Below are 19,812 nucleotides of genomic sequence, written 5' to 3' on the forward strand. Positions count from 1 at the left end.
CTTTAGTTTCAGAGAGAGAGATTTCGTTTCCGCGATAACATTCTTTTCCAACCTCATCGATTTCTTTAATTAACCCAACTACTAAGTAGATAGACTCTCCTCATGTAGATTAAAGCATTATATTAATTGACTCAACAAAATAACTCTCATAGCATTCAAGTTAGACGAGGCATACAAAGGATTACTGCCATTCCCTAAATAATTTAATAGTGGCTTTTCAGATTCACTGAGGATTTTTTAAATACTAGAACAAAATTGAAGTATAGTGATGATCGGATGTCGGGCGTATGCGAGATTTCATTCCCAAGCAATGTCACTTAGTTGATTTGTTCCAGTCTATGATCGAACACATACAAGGCCATACCAGCGACAGAAACCAACAATTCCACTTAGTCCAAAATGTTTGAGGTAGGTTCACCCATTTGGGTATGAATTTTTCCATACCTAGTTCCTGATCAAATGTGCACTGTCAAAAATTCTCTACAAATGGCAAACAATTTTAAAAAAATTCATAATTTGAAAGGATTGAATTTTATTATTCGGGATGATATGGCAGATTGGTTATACCCAAAAAAGTACATTTATCCGTTCATGCCCATTACTTCACAAACTGCTGAAAGATAATGAATATATTTAACTCCATGCACCAACCGAATCCCATAGATAACCGATGGTCTAAGATTAGTAAGATTTGTAAATACCTACTTTCTATACAGTGCAATGGCAAATTTATAATCTACTACAAGAAGATATATATGGAACTAAACTTTTCCGAGAGTCAAATATATATGTAATTGAGGGCAGGTTATAAATAATTTAAAACCTATTGAACTATTAACTCCACATTTGAATCTTCAGTTTCGGCCAATGGCTGAGGGAAAATGACATTAATTAGTGAAAATATTCAAACCCAGTCAAGCATGTACTATAGGAAAGATCGCGGACAAAAGCATGAATAATCCTTAGATTTTAGTTGATAGCACCAATATTATTAATCAGGGAACCTATGGTTAGTGGTTACTATAGTCTCATTTCTGTATAAAGTAAATTTACCAACTTTCCATGGTTATTATTATTAAGTTATACAATACATGAAGAAGAAGCCATAATTTAAAAATGGGATTTCGATCACAGACAATACTCTGTGATTGGAATGGGCGACATCAGGAAGGACAATGAGTGATGTGATGACAAGTTCACCGGCGCTTTCCAGGATACTCCAATCATAAAGCGAAAGCAATAATTATATCTTCAATCGTTTCAAAAAGGCAATAGGTGATCTATTATGATTAGCAATAAGTTTTAAAGAATACTAATAAATCAAATTTTGATGCATGATGAATTAATTTGGACAAAACAGAAACAAAAATAAAATCTGATCCATTGTGTGATTATGAATATTTTGGGATCACAAACAAGCAATACAGATTATGTGAAATAGGGCATGAGCCGTAGATTGCCCACGACTTATCCATAAACCATGCTTGACGAGTATCAGTTACTGAGTAGATAAAGCACATCAATAATGCAAGGTCGATCAAAACATAGACAACATCATAACCACCTACTCATTATGTAGTCAAAGGTGCCTAGGCAACCGCCAAAACAAACAACTGTCATTCCCCATGAAATGATTAATGAAGATTAAATATGGAAAAAATGAAAATAAAATCAGAAGAATAAGTTAAGATATATTGAGGTTTGCAAATTGTTTCTATATTCATCCTTTGGGAGAGTTGAGCTTATGATATATGATGGGTAACAGTCTCCTAAACATTTTGTTTCCAAATTCCTCATTTATCATTCATTAATACAAAGTTCGTTGGTGTATTACAAGCATAAACTAGAAAAACTGGTTGTGAAGCTTGAGCATGTTATTGTAAATCTATAGCAGCGGTTTTCCGACCTTTTTCTCAAGCAACCCAGGAATGATAAATGGCATGCAGTTCTTTTATGACCACAAAATTAAATTACTAATACAAAACAATCATTTTTACATAACCTTTATTTAAAGTTGCACTAATGCGCATAGCACAATAGATTTCCTGAAATTGTAAAGTCATGATACCTCCCGCATAGCGGCATATATACAATTATTATTAAGCAATGGTTTCATATTAATACAAAACAATAAAAATTTATGATATCGATAAATTTTATGTTTGTATCAAAAAAAAAACAAGCGTCCCAATAGGATTTTCACAAGGTCAAACTTTGGTTTCAACCTGACACATTGAAAACACTGGTCTCTAGGATACGGGTTTGTTTAGAGCAGTGGTTCCAAACTGCGGCCCGTGTAACGATTTAATATGGCCCGCCGAATTCAATTAATTATACGTACCAGTATTAGGATTACATACAGGGCCCCACCCTTGCGAGCGGTTACCTCTCCCCGCCTGCGACTATCCTTCCGCTCCTAATTATGGTCCCAGGCAATGTCCCTCTAATTTTTTGTAGTATGTGTGCGCAGAAATTTTGGTGTGTGCGCAATTTTTTGAAAATGACTAATATTTGTGCAAAAACCAATGAAGAAATTTTGGCGTTCTAACCGGGTAATGAGTGGGCCAACAACAAACTTTCTCAACCTGCCAACCGAGAACATTATTACATTACATCGAAATACGTCTGTGCGCAGTAAATCTATGCGTGTGCGCAGCCTCTGAAAGCTGTGTGCGCGCGCACACGCGCACACTTTAGAGGGAACACTGGTCCCAGGTCAATCAACTTTGGGAACCACTGGTTTAGAGTCTTGTATTGTAATTACTAAGACAAGATACAACTACTAGAAATAACAACAGCTAATGCAACTCAGCTTTGCTCTACGAACAAAACTCAGACATATTGATCCAACATTCAGTCTATGGCATTTGTTCCCCTCATAAGACACTAAGCCTAGCAGTCAATTTCAATTAATTTCAACTACCGGTACTTACTTTTACTTTGAAGAAGTGAACTCCATAGTTGGCAAGTTTTTCAGCTTTACACATGTATCTAAATACAGTACAAAGTTAAGTGGTTTACAACCAATATAATAGTAGTATCAATCTATGTACTTTCTTTTAAATCATACTTACAATAAAATAGCTTGACCTCTGGAGATTCCGCAAAAACTTTTATACCAAGAAATAACTTGGTCTTCACTGAAAGAAAAAAAAATTGCAAACTGTAAGATAAACTTAACTAACCAATCCCATCGTATGCCATATGAAAAAGCTGTCTTCTTGATTTTCCCCTTCAAGGGATAAATATGGCAACCATATCCTATTCCACCTATAATTAATAGTGTCTATAAATACAAATAGGCTGTTTTTTAAAATTGTCATATTGGTTTTTGTTTTTAATAATGAAGTGAACATATAAGCACCTAGCATTGTAACTACATTACAAAGCCATACCAGTATTCTATAGAAGGAAGTTCCAAAATTACGGATCTTGGAAGGCATGAGAGATTCTTGTAGTTTGCACAGGCAGTTTCCTCACTGAAACAAAAACACAGAAACTCCCAACATTAATAGCATTATATGAGGTCAAGAAAGATATAATTACATCTAAACTTGAAACTAGAAAGTAAACAGAAAATTTATACAATAAACACTTCAAGCTAGGAAAAGGATAATCATGAGTGACAACATATCTCAAATGTAAAGAATTTACTCCAACAGACTCATGTTCCATAAAGATTCGGCCAGGCACTTTTGTATTGATCAGTGGCAACATCTAGTGGTGAAAATCGATTTAGCCTTTTATGGTGTCAATTCAATTCAGGGCAGTAGAGAGTTTGGCATATTCTAACGGGAGTCAGAGTTCTATTTTCAGACTCTTTGAAGTGGGAAAACGAAATTGTGGATTCCTCAGAGTCGAGGGTATGAACAGCAGACTTCTAATATCTATAAACGACAATATTTTTGACAAAAACTCAGAAAGTATCGAATTTACAAGCGATCTTAAAAGGTATGCATACGCTAAGGCTTTTTGTTTTTTACAATCAGGAATCGACAGCTCAAATCAAAATTTTTCAAAGCTAGGAGTAATAATTTCCTCAGCCTGAGGTCGGGAGTCTAAATTGATCTTAAATTTTATCCGATTCAACTCTCTAATTGATATAGTTACTGAAATCACAGGGATGTCATATCTTAAATAACATTTCGAAGCCAAAAGTACTCAAACAAGCCCAGAGAATAAAAATACCTGATGAAATCCCCATAGAATGCCTGAAAAATATAAAAAAAAATTGCTTGAATACATAGCAAACAATACATATAATTTAGACCACTATCACTTTGTTACCAATTATTAAAAGAAGACAATATTTCCAGATTCCAGGTTACCAATCCTCATTGTATTATGTATGAAAGAATTTGACTATGTGACAATTTCTTTACGGAAAATTCAAAATCATCGAAATGGATTGAATAATTCGAACTATATTTAAATCAAAGTTCAATATTTTAAATATAACAAACAGTGAAAATATTTTAGTTTTATTACCTGCATTGCGAGGGCAGCGAGTTCCAATGACAAATCACAAGGAACATAAATTTCTCCCTGTATATAAAAAAAAAAAAAATTAACAAAAATTCAACTACAAATGTAAAAATTAATGGGATATTCGAATACATTTAAATTTATTATGGTCAGTGTGTTTAATATTTTATTTTAGAATGTTTTCCAAAGAGTTTTCCTTTGAAATTGCATATCAGGCAAGCATATCTAGGCATAAATTCTTCGCAGTTGTTGAATTAAAAGGAAAATCATTCAAATGATGACATATTTGGAATGTGCAGAGCAGACATTGAAAACCAGGAAGATATCTCAGACCTATCGGGACAAGGTAAATTTCAAGAGTAAAAAGTACAGTTTTAAGTCTCGACTTGAAGTGAAATACTCCTTTGCTTGATAACTCATTCTTTTATACAAATATATATATTGCAATTATTAACTGAACAATGAAACAAACAACAAAAGTTTGGATGACACCACATACTTCAGTATAACCGTCGGTTATCAACGTATGTCAATTTGTCTGAAAGAGATTTTTACTCTTATCAGTGGGAACCATCTACTAGGTAAATACAATGTCTGAGTCATAGGTCTGATTCCTGTTCAAAACCAATTTGAACTAGTTTGATGTAAACGCTAAATAATCTTCAAGTGAAAATCTCAGTTTTATACATACAGAAATATTTCAGAGCAGTAGCCACTTATGCCACACTACTGTCCTTACTAGCTATGGAAGATAAATGAGAATGTCTTCTGCAAATGGACAATTACTCTCAATAAATAAATTGAAATTAAGCCTGCTTTGAACACCAATTATTCATAAATTTCAAACTTCTTCATCAGAGTATAATCATGTTAGATGAAACAACAGAGATAGTTGTTGATTGATGGTAATACCATCACGTACCGGTATGTCTGATATTAGGATGCTGATTATAAAATAAATTTGTTAGCCCTTTTCTCAGCAAAAATCATGATTTTATTGATTAAAATATTTAACACGCTGAATCTTCATTATTTATTCATATTCATGGTCATTAATTTGGCATGTACCATGATTTAAACGCATTTGGTTCGATTTAAAATATTCCTTACAATATTAAATTACAACAGAACATAGAACACTGACAGAAATTGATTTGCATAGAATTTTTGCTGGTCATAAGAAACAAAGCTGTTCTGTTGTTAGCAGTAAAATGTCATAATTGACACATAAAAGTTAAAACCACTGGCCTAAAAAACGTTGGAACCTGAATATTAATCAATGTATGGAAGTTTATTATCATTCAATAGATAATTATTGGCTGGATAATACAACAGTGAAATAATGAATACCTTGTATATTTGATTTTGAGCGTATAAAAAGATGAGTTCCACAGTGGATGCATGTTTATGCACAGTGACAGAATCTTCGTAAAATCTAAATAAAAAGAGACTCGGCAATATGTGAAATTGTTCATAAGTGACAAATATTTCATTGATTTGACAAATATTTCATTGATATAAAAACAAAGGGCAGCATTATTATACAGTACAATTCAATTCGATTTCCAATTGATAAGAAATAATCAAAAATTCCATAGAAAAAAAACTGATTATAAACGATGATTTCAATCAATGAATTGTAAACTTCAGGATTACCGTACTCCTATTATCTTTGATATCTGCTTGAAATTGAAATTAAAAATATTGGATTGTCTCTATAGTCACCATCTAAGCAAAGATCACTGCAGCAATATAAGTTCAATAATAAAATTTGCTAACTAGGGAATCTTACTGCTCACATGACTACCGGTAATTACTATTTGCAGAGACAAGATTTTTCCACTGCTAGTCAGATGTCTGTTTCAGATATTCTAGATCTCTATACATTTTAAATTTTTTTTAATAATTTTGGTAAATACTTACAATTTAAACACTTCAAACTGAAATGAATTGCAAAGCATAATAATAGTATATTAAATTATCTAGACACCCACATTTCTAATTATTCACAAATAACCAACAATGCACTACTGTTTTTGTATTTTGCAAAATCCCCTTTTCAAGCAATAAATATTAATCAATAAAGCAAGTAAACATTTTGAGCATTTTCTCATCTATCAAATATATCACAGCCCCATTCTAACATCTTGTTGTTTACAACAATTTCTCAATGTCAAAACTAACACAAAATAGAAATCATATGAAAATCAATCATAAAGCCCACGAAATAGCAAAATCAACACACTTTGAAGATTTGTTGACGTAAGCACATTTTTAAATAAATAATTCATTTATTATCAGAACCATTCACAAAATCCTTTTGAAAGACACAAATAAATCAGAATTTAGATTTTCTCATACACCATATACCAGCGAAATTCTTATGTTTTTTATATCACACTCACTCACTCTTTAAGCTTCGAACAAGGCTCTACACAAGAGGCCACTGATATCTAATGAATGTTATGTGAGGCGCTACTCATCTTTGCAGTTAATAAGCATTGCCTACCCAATTTATTACAATGATGGGTAAGGTGAGCATGGGAGTTGAAACAAGATATGATATCTCCGTTCTCCGATGGCAAAACATGTAATTCAAACGCTTTATCCGCTAAGCTAACATATACTTACTTAACAGAAAAAGTGAATTCAAGAGGAAAATTAGTAGATTTCATTTCAATGTCATGATCAAGCACCTTCTTATCACCTTGCAACCAGGCATAATGATCACTGTTGAAGAAAAAATATTACTTGAAAATAATACAAAGCACATCTTAAAGGAATCGATATAAACAGTATGCTAATTAACAGAATAATGAGCAATAAATTGTAATTTGAGGAAATTCTTACAAAAATGTTTCAAAAAATTATACAGAAAAGGCTTCTATATAAAAAAATGAAGGCAAGGCAAATTTAGGCATATTTTATTTAATTGCGTTTAATTATGTGTTTCCAGTGGAATATTAAAGATAGAGAGAGTAGCTACAATGCCATGCAAGTTTTAATCTCAGATGTATACTATGATTAGAAGTGAAACATAGAGTCACTTTTACAAGGCCATAGCACAACCCACAACCATTCTTGTATGATGTCAGATGTTTGCCATGTCACAGTTAGCAAATTGAAATTGAATATAAGTTAAAAAAGTACCAAAGCTATATTAAAATTCCATTTCTTATTAAGATTAACCATAACAAGTTAAAGATGGGTTATCAACTTTCACTGAATTCCAAAATCTTATAAATAACTTTATAATTGTAGAAAAGAACCAAATAATATTGCAATTTCAAATATTGAAAAAACAATTGATGGTGATGATAAAATGTATAGCGTTGCTTGACATAATTATATTATCACTGGCTGTTATTTCTCAAATTGTGTCAGCTTGCCAAGTCCAATATCTTCACAAAAGAATAACAAAAACATTTCGTTGGAACCGCTAACAGATAAAATATACAGTATATCGAAGTGATAAAAACCATACTCGGAATATAGGAATATCCAGACCAGTAAATTATGTTCAACTGATACAAAAATAAAACAGATTGTTTTCAAAAAAAATTTGAAATCTAAAAAATATAAATTTGATAAGATGTTTTACGCAGATTTTTCATTTAATTTAGAGACATTTTTCTATTCCCGGTGTGTTTCACTTGTTTTTGTTCGAAAAGAAGATAAAGAGAGATTAAGACAAGTCCTACCAAAATGATGTACCATAAATCCTTGCATATGAGCCGACCCCCTAAAAACGACCCTAAAACGGTGACTTTATAAAAATTCTCATAGAAGAGTTGTAGCTGTTGGAATTGAAATTAGCATAGTATCATTTCGTTTGAGTATTATCAGAGTTACATGCATATAAGATGACCTTAGTTTGGCAACTTTTTTATTGGGTTTTAAACTCAGCTTATGTATGCGAGAATATACGATAATTTAATATAATACACCAGATTTTCTAACCTACCCTGTTGTTTTATATTTGAGTCCAAAATAATCTTCCTCTGTTAGTTCGAGTTCCGAAACAACAATGTCCCATAGATCTTTACCAAGTTGCTTAGGCTGAATAATAATAGAATAGAAAATTACATATTACTGAACAATCACATTCAAAAAATAAGATAGAAAAACAGAGGAATATATTCGATTTGTTTTCTAATTTTATCTTGGATTGTCTTTTTCCCTGAATTGTCTAGGCTTGAAAATGTAGTGACATTATGCTATTTATGCCATTTTATTTTGGGCGCTCCAGAAGTGTATGTACCAATATGGAGGTAACTAATTTTGTTCGCCTACATTACATCAAGTTGTAAATAGGGACTGAAACCTATGGGCAGGGGGTATATTCACTTGGCTAACACAGACAGTCCCCGAACTTGTAATAGAACTAAAATAAGGAAAATCGAAATAAAATTATGGCATAACTCTAACTTGGTACATATACTACAGGAGTATCTTTTGTACCAGCTCTCCAGAAATACATACAACAAAGTGCTCTCGGTCCCATTTTAGTAAAGTTTCAATAACATCAGCTCACACCATTTACTTACTAGTTACTCATATTGATAGCGATCTGTCCACTAAATTTCTGACTGAAATCATGTTACAAAAGTGGGTTGTATATAAATGGCAAGCGATATTGTGACATGAGATATAAAGTGAAAATAAAGAGAATATGCTGATGATGGTTCATCAATTTGAATAAGAGTGAGATTGTGTCAACATCTCAACAATTCTATTCGAACTATAATTGTAGGTGCCTAGTGTACTTTACTGGAATACATCCAAACATCAGTGTTAGTTGCATTATTAAATAAGTTTTATTTATTGAAGATAAAATTACAAAAAATGTCTTAAATTGTACGCAAGATCACAAAGCCATTTGATTACGGTATTGCCAAAAGTACAATGGTAAATATCAAAATTAATAAACCTGATTTCTGAAATTGAAAGTTTCATCAAAGATGTTGATACTTAAAACATTCAATTCTTAATACCTAATACTTTAAATTAAGGTAGATGTGCCTCGGGCCAAAATTGGACTTCGGTCAGTCAGCACAGGTCAAATGAGTCCAAGAAAATCATTATTATTGAAACTTGGATATTTAATTGAGACATTACATTCTATTGTAATATTTTAAACTTTTTTTTATATCATTTTATCATGACTAAGATTCTAGTCAAGCTGTCAAATACTTGTGCAAATAATTATATATCGAAATTGGTACTCCCGTAGTATGTGTACCAGGTTAGGGTTAGGCCATAATTTTATTCCACTTTTCCTTATTTTAGTTCTAATATGAGTTCGGGGACTGTTTGTGATAGCCATAGGCCCATCGCTCATAGGCTTCCGCCCCTTTACACAACTCGATGTAAAATAGGCTAACAAAATTAGTTACCTCTATATTAGTACATATACTTCTGGAGTGCCTCATAATTAGCTATGCATGGCATGCACAAGTTATAACAATGTGGCCCAATTCAAACTATTAAAGACTAGTGACAGATTACAAAAATCAATAAAATTGTCCTAATTTCTAAATATTTTAATCCTGTCATATTGGATGGTTCCTATTTAAATATTGATTTAAATACTAATACAGCCACCAAGACTAGATTTGTATATTGTGTAACCTTAAATCTGAGAACAGAATTATGGCATTCCAACATATTTGATCTGGCAATCACAGATTTCAGTAAGTTACGGACTTTTTTTTTCACAAAATAATTTACTGGTACAGAAAAAAGGGAAGCAAAAGTGTTGAGCATAATATAATTTCACCATATTTCAATCGCCATAACAAACAATGTTGATGAAGCCCTAATTGTAGTGTTCTTCTAAATCCAATTATGTTGGAGATCAAATTGCAAAACTTGCAAAACATAGATTCTTCAATATCACACTTAACACTCTTATTCCAAAGTGAATACATATTTAACAAAAACAATACTATGATATATGCCTACTTACATTCACTGACAGGTCCAGCTTTGAGTGATTTGGCAAATAGATGATACAACTTCTTCGTTCCATTATGCTGCAAAACAAAAATAAAATCATCTTAAGCACTAATGAAATATTGCTTTACATGCAAAATAGTAATACAAAACAATAATATATTCAAATTACGGTAAATGAATTTCTCATTTAGTGAATTTTAACTTTCAAGTGGTTTAAATATCTAGTAATAAAACTGTATTTCCTTGTTTTGAAAATGAAAAACCATTCCAAAAGTTATTTTACATTAACATTAATTTAATACTTCACAAGTACCTAGGGCTAGGCCTATGCAAGATATTATAAATATGATATTCACTTTTACCATTTTCAATGCAACAATTGAGACTTAATGATGTGGAAATGACCACACAAAAACAACCATTTACTACATTAAATTTAGCAGAAAATATACACTTCATTTTGGACAAATTATATTGGCATTTAAAGCTAAATTCATAAATATCATAATATAACAGGTATAACAAGTGCAACAATGATGATCATAATTAATGATCAGAATTTTTATTTATATTCCTCAGTATGCATATTTAAAGAGTTTACACAAATTTATGTAAAACAAAATCACATAAAAAGTCACCATACATCCCTATTGCATTGGCCTATTAGTCTGATAATTTCTTTTTCAAGATAATTTTAACTTGCAAACAAACTTAGAAGTGAATTCTTTCTTGAAAACAATAACAATTCTTTTTTCTCTTTGTCAATTATTCTAGCAGTAATTGCAGAGGCACGTGAACAAGGACAAACGGCGGTCCGACTATACAAACAATGAGACCAAGAAATGTTTTGTAACTAGAGACAGAGGTATCATGTTACATTAGAAAAATCCTATCCTGATTCATATTAATATTCAACTTAAATATTATGTAAAATGTCATATCAACAGTTACTATATTGCAATATCGAAATTTTGATGCATTTTATATTCTACACCTTACAAAACCAAACCTCCATATCAAGGTATAATATATATAACTCATGGTATAATTATATATTCTAACTGGTAGCATACAGGTTTCCTGAACTGGGGTCTGCGAACCCCTATGGGTCCACAATGACAGCATGGGGGGTCCACAACGATATGAAAAGAGTCTGATCGATCTATAATGATTGATTTAAAGCCATTGCAATTTTTTGGTTTGAGCGGTGCGGACAAATATCAACTGCTGTCAGAAAATGCAATTATAATTTTATTGCCTTTAGAAACGACCTACATGTGTGAGGCAGCATTATCAGCTCTTACCAATATGACGACAAAATACAGGCCAAGACATGACATTGAGTCCGGCCTACGAGTTTGCCTGTCCAAAGTGCTTTGAGAATTAATTGTGCAGTGGAAATCAACCTCATCCATCACATTATTGTCGGTTGTGTTGTAAGGATACGGGTCAGTCAAAACTAAGATTCACAAACACTGGCTTATTGCTTACTTTTGTACTTTTGACGATGATATAGAGCAGTGGTTCTCAACCTTTTATGGCTCGTGGCCCCCTTCCGGTGGCTTTTTGCGGTCGTGGCCCCCCTTTTCGCCATTCCAAAAAAACTAGACATTTTCGATTGTATTATGTTTTTTTTTACGACCTATTATGGAATGGAAAAACAAACCACAGAGAAAAGGTCCAAGCTTTTTAGTATACAATCAATAGGAATCTTGCGCTTCGTACTGTCTGACGAGGTTTCTTATACTAGGCACCATTAGGCACAGTCTTTAGAAATACAATTAAAAATTAGCAAACTAAAATTACAATAAATAATCAATACAAACCTTCTAGTATGTTTTCAAATGAGGCAAATGTTTCTGCTGTATTCATAATAAGATTGGTTCTTTACAATAGGAATATTTACGGCTGGTTGAAAGACAGTGGTGAATTAAAAAAATCAGCCTTGCTCCTTTATGAATAATTGTTCAGCCCATTTATTTCCACATTCACATTAAATTGAATGAAACAATAATTATCAATAATAATAAATAACCTTGAAGATGAAAAATAATAAAATATTTTAAATAAAATTAAAACAATCGATTAATGTTTGTAGTTCTGTAGCTGCCTCCACATATTGAATTTTTTTTTATAATGATTGCCCCTGTCAAGGCAACCTTAGCTACATATTTATAGTACAAAAGGTCAATGTGAACTACAAATTACTCTCTAATACCAGAATACAGTAATAAAAGTTTTAAACAACCATTTCAACAGATAAACGATACTAAAAATTGCAGAGTTAAAATTATGTGTCAGTGTTTCTTCTCAAAATAGTACGATTCTACCTCAACCTTAGAAATGACAGCATCAACACTTAGACTCAGAAAGGGAAAATGAAAAAATTTTGTATTCACAGATTAATTCAAAAATAAATTACCGTAACAGAAGAATTAGGCTTTACAGCCTCTAGCATTTCAGTATTCAGAATACCTGAATACAGGAATAGGTACCAGTATTCTGGTATTGGGTCTGGTATAGTTTAGTACCACATCCACTTCTAGTTGGCCTGGCTCAACAATTTTTGCATATGTCAATCCTAACCCCCACATGACTACGTCACCGAAAAATTACGTCATTCCGACGTCACGGTGGCGTAATAAGGCTCACCGAAATATGCAGATGGTCGTCCAAAACGTGCAGACGATAACCCGAAATTGAGCAAGCTATTTCTCTCGTTTTCTCGTCGCAACGATGACGATAGGAGAGAGATCGCCGGCTTTAGCAAGTTCTTATCAGCGGCGCAGAAGCCATTTCGGGCGATCGTAATTATACTTTGGCAATCCCTGTAGTGACGTAATTTTTGGATGGCATAGTCAGGTGAGGGTTAGGAATACGGTAACATATGCAAAAATCGTTATGCTACGCCCACTGGAAGTACTTGTGGTACTAAACTATACTAGACCCCTGGTACCGGTATTCTATGCTCAGATAGGATAGGATTTACATATTTATTCCGGGGAGAGGAAAGCCGATAAGACGGCTTATCCATATGGCGAACCACGGCCTCTCGTCCGGTTACCATTCCAAGTCGGGTACCGGATTGGGATTAGTTTTTACTGTATTGTTTGTTTTCGGAAGCATGGACTTGGTGGTGGAGGAAGCCGTAACCGACCAGCAGTTACGTGAACCACCCAACGACGGCGAGGAGTCCAGCAATCCTCTCGCACATAACCATCCCTTCATGGGATTCGAACCTGCGAACCCACGCAGAGTAATTAGAGGTGCGGTGGCGAGCGTATTCCTAACGCCAAGCCAGTGGAGCCACACCGCCCCGCCAAGATGTTACGGTACCTACCGTAGTTCAATACGGTACCGTATGCTGATACGGCAGTATGCTGGTATGGGAACTCCTGAACTTCTAGACTCTGATTAAACATGATAAATATGCTATCCTGATATTACTGTATGGTGATGTATTCCTTCCTGAATTGACCAATACTATAACTTTGTCGTTGGTTAGCTATCGATATATGACAAATCGTCATTCACTCCACCACACGCATTTAAAAACGTCATTTAGAAAACGACTGCTGCCGAATACGTTCGCCGGTTCTCCACATTTTGTTATGGGGGAGCAGACGCACAGTCAACAAACAAACTTACCATGATGAAAATACCATGAGCGTGACGGACAGCAATCGTGAATTTCGCTTACACAAAAGTTATTCCGCATAATCGCGCTTCATTGGTTACGGTTGAAAATGATTACCGATGTCGTTGAGTCCAGGGATGGCCATTTCCGAATACTAAACTATTCCGAATACATTCTAAAATAATGTTTTCGAATCTGGAATTCCGAATACATTCTAAAATCGAAAATAACACATTTTTGTTTAGTTTATTAAAACCCAGTAAATTAGGAAATAAGCTTCAATAAAAATATCAGAATAAAGCCACAAACCAACAATATATGTACACAAGATAATTGATAGTTTATAGCTATCAATAAAAAATAATAGCAACTTGTGACAAAGTCAGTTTATTAAAATTATTCACTTTGTACAAATGACCATATGAAAAGATAGCCAAGGAGTTGTCTGACGCTTTCTATCATTGGTACCATGATATTATGATAATAGTCAAGTCTGTTGACAAAAATACTACTTGTATTCAGATAATTGTGTATATTTTCTGAGAGTAATAAAATTTATTGGCAATACAGGCAACTGAAACAAGCAACAATAATCGAAAATCCATTATGCCTTTAAAAATTCGAATATTTAAGCATAGAGTATTCTACTACCTACCAGTATATTTGTATATTAATTTATGTGAACCATATTGTTATTATGTGTAACATATTGTTGTGTTTGAAATTAGAAATAAATTAGTAGAGGATAAATGACCACCACTGCCAGCCGCGCATCCAGGATTTTCGAAATCGGAAACTCCCATTGCCGCCTGCAACACCCACCGCGATTCCGCGATCGTTAAAAGAGCCGTCTTTTCGGCGTATAATGATCATCCTATTACGTAAAATATTCAATCCATGACAACTACGAGTTTCTAAAATATCTTTATATATTAATTTAATGTGTCCAACGTAACTCGCGGTTGCTTCTTCTTACGTCAAAAAAAAACACATTACTATTCCGTCCACGGCGATCTGTGACCTAAAAGTACGAGATAAACTGCCTGATGTATTTAATTTTAATACGTATTTTTGCAATCTTGCCAACTCGTTATCGCCGTTAGAAAAATCTCCAATAATGATATAAAATCCTGTTGAGTGTAGTAGAGTATAATTCATTTCATACAATGAATATAAATATAAAGTTTAGCAGTAAATTGAAAATAGGTATTCATCGTCTCGATTATGCCACCTGTTAAGAGAGTCGACTTTTACAACAAATAATATAACAATATATTTTTCTGTTGTGCAAAGTGATGAATTCGTGACCGATACGGGCATATTTAAAATGTCTTGCTTCATTATTAATTTAATTGTCTTCAATTTAATCTGCGGTTGCGTCGACAAAATAAAATACTCACCACTCTTATATACCATTGCAATCCGCGGTCATAAAAATAAAAACGTGTGGTAAACTGCCCGATTAAATAATGTTTTGATCCGTGTAATGTTTTGCGAATTCGGCAAATATTTAGATGTACTTGTTAGCAGTGTCTCCGCTCAATCGAAATGCTGCCACTCTGATTATTTTTAGATAAAACCGTTCGAAAAATCCGTAAATCTTCTGTAACATCTCGGAGTGAAATTTATTTCATCAAAATAAAATTGATTAAATATACTTTGAAAATATTCGACGGCAATTTAAAGTAATGGATAATCAGGCAAATCCGCCCTCAATTCGTGACGATATGTTTCTAAACGCCGACCAAACATGATGTGTGCCAGAGGCACACGAAATTCTGCGATTTTCACTGCCTAGAAAAGCGTTTTTCAAATTTTCGCGGGCCTCAATAAAACTTATATTGTTTACGATTTTATTATTAGTATTTTAAATTGCCGCTTTTCAATCAAAAAGTTGCGTTGTCTTTAGAAACTCGCCGCCGATGAACGTATTTACCAGATTCACAATTCCGTGCGAGTACAAAATAAAATAATTGTCTTCGTTACGTGGAACAAATTTGTCGAAAATTTTCGTTTTAAAGAAAGTAACACAAACGTAAAGGCGTTTACGGCCTCAAAATAACACGTTACGCTGATGAGTGATGAAAACAATCACGCGCAAGTTTCTATCGAGAATGTTTTCATTCAACGGAAACGTTTTGAGGGCGCCGTCGAAAATGTGTGACGTCACACAAATATCCGATATTCTTATGAACGCTAATTCCGATATTCGAATGACGAGATATTCGAATACATTCGAATACTTTATTCGAATTGGCCATCCCTGGTTGAGTCATTTAGGTATAACTCAGAATGACTCACACTCTTGTCTGCGAATGACGTTTGTGAGAATGAATTCGTTTTATGGTTCATTATAAAATTATGATCAAATCGATCGCTGTCATATGCATTCATTTGACCGCAGAGAATCTCGAAAGTAAAATCACGACGTCATGAAGCACTGAGTTCCTCATCTTTACTAATACATAAATGACATGCCTAGATGTCTAGGGTCTCGACTCCTCTGAGTCGATGATGTTATGACACTGATCTTCTTCTCTTTGGGAAAAAATTTTGAACAGCTCTTCACAGTTGCAAACAAGCAATTGACCAATTTTCATTATATAAATTATCTCTCAATGCCAATAAGACCATATGTATTATTCCATCCAAGCAGACATAAAATTGCAAGTTGCCCAAAACCTTTTTTGCCCAATGGTAAAGAAATTGAAAGATTGAGTGGAATGAAATTCTTAGGAGTTGTCTTTGATGAAAATCTCTCTCGGAAATCACAAATTAGGCATGTTATTAGTAAAACAAAACAATCATTTCAAAATTGCAGAGTATTTGTAATAATTTTTTAGGAATTGTTTTTGGTAAAATACGATGTGGAAGTGTAGAGTGTGTAGTCCAGTGGTTCCCAACCTTCCTACCCTAGCGGACCGGTAAAATTAAATTAAATATACTCGCGGACCAGTAAAAAATGAAATGGCCGGAACAGAAAGAATACCATATATTTGCGTAATATAATAATAATAACTTTATTTTGATTTCCCCCAAAAAACATGCACAGAACAAATAATGAACAAAACATAAACAAACAGAATAACGTGAAAACAGGAAAAACCTTTAGTAAGGTTTAAAACACGTAGAAATACACGTGCCTGTTCCCGAACGTGTTATCGTTCGGGCGTCTGACTTCTGTAACAAACAAACTGCAGGTGCGGTGGGTTCAAATTTATAACTGTTTACGTCGAAACATATATGATTGGGCTCTGTTTATCGTTTCGGATTTGTTTACACGAGCGGCTTCAAAGTGAACCAATAATTTAATTGACGTAAACAACTGCGAATTAGTTTGTTAGATAAAAACAGTGTCAGAATAAGTAATAAATATATATATCTAAATGTCTTTTAGTGGAATTCCTCATTGTAAATAAAATCCGACGTAGTGGTAAGCTGTAGTGTATAAGCTACGAGGTGTAATATGGTTTCATATAATAGAATGCTGAAAATGCCTGGTCTTTTTTTTGTTTCTTAGTTCTTCGTGTATCTCTGTACGTAACATTAACCTTTCGGTGTTATTCTTTCAAGTATTAACAAGTGATTTTACTACTCAGATATCCAGTATCGATGCCGCTTTTCTTGGGCACAGAACTCGCGCGCCACTAATCCGATCACTTGTATTTCGCGAGAATTACCCCACGGCTCTTGCTAACACACATAAAACGTGAAAAATCATGAGAAGGTCAACTAAGGTCTTCATAGATATCCGCATTCCGGCGTCAGAATGGTAATATTTTATAGCTTGAAATTGGGACAGGTAATTTAGTTCTCCCAGGAATATAATATAAAGCCAAACTTCGATGTTTGTCTTGTAAAAAAAGAGGACGGGCGGAAATAGCTCACCAACATTAGAAAGTCCGGCGTTCTTGATGTCTGTTTTGTATATATATACTAAAAATACCCGATATTCGACAATTCGTTGAAAATATTCGATTTGATAAAACTATTCTATTTTTCCAACCCTTGCGCATGTAATCACGTCGGTTATTTCATATTTCGAACACAAAAACGGTTACCTTTGTCGATTAGTTTCTGCGGTCCGAAAAGTCGAATAAGCGTTTCGACAGAGTAAATGCTCTGATCATTGACATAAAATTAAGCTAGGGCCCTGCACGAAATTCACAACGTGGAAAGATGACAAAATTGAAATTGTAAAGAGACTTTATGGACACCCTGTATTAGAGGTAAGATCGGACAAAAAAATCCAGCCCGACCCGAGCCCGACTAGATAGATAAATAGTTTATTTCAACTAATTAACTGAATTTGCAGGCCCGAGCCAGAAGCAAACCCGAAATTTCATATTTTATTTAGGAGTTCATTGAATTGTCATTGCGAGAGTTTAGTATAGTATATATGTGTCGTGTTGATGAGGCGAATTCTGTTTTATTTGAAGACCACGTGGCCAAAACGCGCCATTTAAATAAAAAAGTCAGCGATAGAGATGCTCGAACCGACCCGAACGTAATGATTGACATTTCAGGCCCGAATTTTGGGTCGGGTTCGGGCTTCAGATCTTAGCTCCACGTACCCTGTATTATAGTTCCGCCGACGAAAATTTTTGTCTGTCTTAAAGATAGAGCCAAAAAGCTACATTAAAATACCAAGAAATTATCTGAAATATGTCTGCGTAAAATCACAATAAATATTTTTTATTAAGTCAAAAAGACCTTACAATGTTCTTACCGGTATTAATATTCAATTCAAGAAGTGCAATGCTCAGATATATGGACACAAATACCCTACCATCAATGGCATTTTGAGTCGTCATATTGTTGCCATGCATCATTCGTTCTTCCAGTTTAAGTAGGCTTACCATACGTCCCATTTTAGGCGGGACAATCCCAATTTTCAACGCCTAGTCAGCCAAAAGTCCCGCTTTGGAGTTCAGCCAGTCAGCATAATACACGAACATTACCAATTAGTATGTTCTCGATACTGTTGTTGCTGTGTGGCGGACCGGTATCCTACTTACTGAAGGTGGATACGTGGTTTTGTTTGTTTCTTTTCTGCTAACATTGTTAGAGGTTAATTGCTACAAATTGTTACGTGTAAGGCCCGTACGTCAAAAGGGTGCTTAACGTTTACCTAAAAGTCTTTCTATTTTTCGAATTGAAACCGATATTTAGACAGACACCGCATGAACTCTCGATGACAATATGGTCAATGAAGACAGTCATGATCGTTTTAAATATAGGCCCCTAATGTAAAATCGGTAAATTTAAAGTTGAAAATAATTACACCAATTTCTGGGTAATGCCTGAAATAGGTCGTTTTTAGTTAGCTCAATCTCAGAATACTGTGGTGTCTCAATGATTTCAGCAATCTTTTCTCATAATTATCCTTACAATTAATCAACTGCTTGTAAAATGAAATACTCTTTTTATCATCTTGTCCACGCCGCAGATTGTGGTCGATCTTGATTGTAAGGCTTTAGAAAGTATTGTAATTTCCGTCAGAATGACGATCACAAGTGAAAGGTCCTTCAAAAAGTTAAGATTCTTCAAACGAGTTTTCATGCCAGAAACGGAGTTAAGGTTACGGAGTTAAGGTGAAAATGTAGCGCTGGATAAGCTTTCCAGACATTACAACTAGCTCGAAGGCTGCAAGAAGCCCTGCGTGGTCCCAAAACATTTAGTAATTTTTACAATCTGGGCAACAATTCTGCATATTTGGGAAATGAAGTGGA

General features: G+C 33.9%; 1 protein-coding gene across 5 annotated transcripts in view; it reads right to left on the reverse strand.

The window, feature by feature from the left end:
* The window catches only part of LOC120328053 (uncharacterized), a 47,485-nt gene extending 34,997 nt beyond the window's left edge, over window positions 1-12,488 (reverse strand). For 2 of the 5 annotated variants that reach the window (XM_039394442.2, XM_039394440.2), the window contains exons 1-10: window positions 12,270-12,488; window positions 10,454-10,520; window positions 8,450-8,544; window positions 7,117-7,215; window positions 5,836-5,920; window positions 4,489-4,545; window positions 4,189-4,211; window positions 3,396-3,479; window positions 3,075-3,140; window positions 2,934-2,991 (exon numbers count right to left, since the gene is read on the reverse strand). In XM_039394442.2, coding sequence (XP_039250376.2) covers window positions 2,934-2,991; window positions 3,075-3,140; window positions 3,396-3,479; window positions 4,189-4,211; window positions 4,489-4,545; window positions 5,836-5,920; window positions 7,117-7,215; window positions 8,450-8,544; window positions 10,454-10,516 — 630 coding nt within the window. In that variant the 5' untranslated portion in view covers window positions 10,517-10,520; window positions 12,270-12,488. The remainder of the gene's footprint in view (window positions 1-2,933; window positions 2,992-3,074; window positions 3,141-3,395; window positions 3,480-4,188; window positions 4,212-4,488; window positions 4,546-5,835; window positions 5,921-7,116; window positions 7,216-8,449; window positions 8,545-10,453; window positions 10,521-12,269) is intronic. The other 3 variants (XM_039394441.2, XM_078114335.1, XM_078114334.1) reach the window with 2 other exon arrangements.
* Between the last annotated feature and the right edge of the window lie 7,324 nt (window positions 12,489-19,812).

The sequence above is a fragment of the Styela clava genome, chromosome 7 (genome assembly GCF_964204865.1).
Source record: "Styela clava chromosome 7, kaStyClav1.hap1.2, whole genome shotgun sequence".
In the NCBI taxonomy this organism is placed as follows: Eukaryota; Metazoa; Chordata; class Ascidiacea; order Stolidobranchia; family Styelidae; genus Styela; species Styela clava.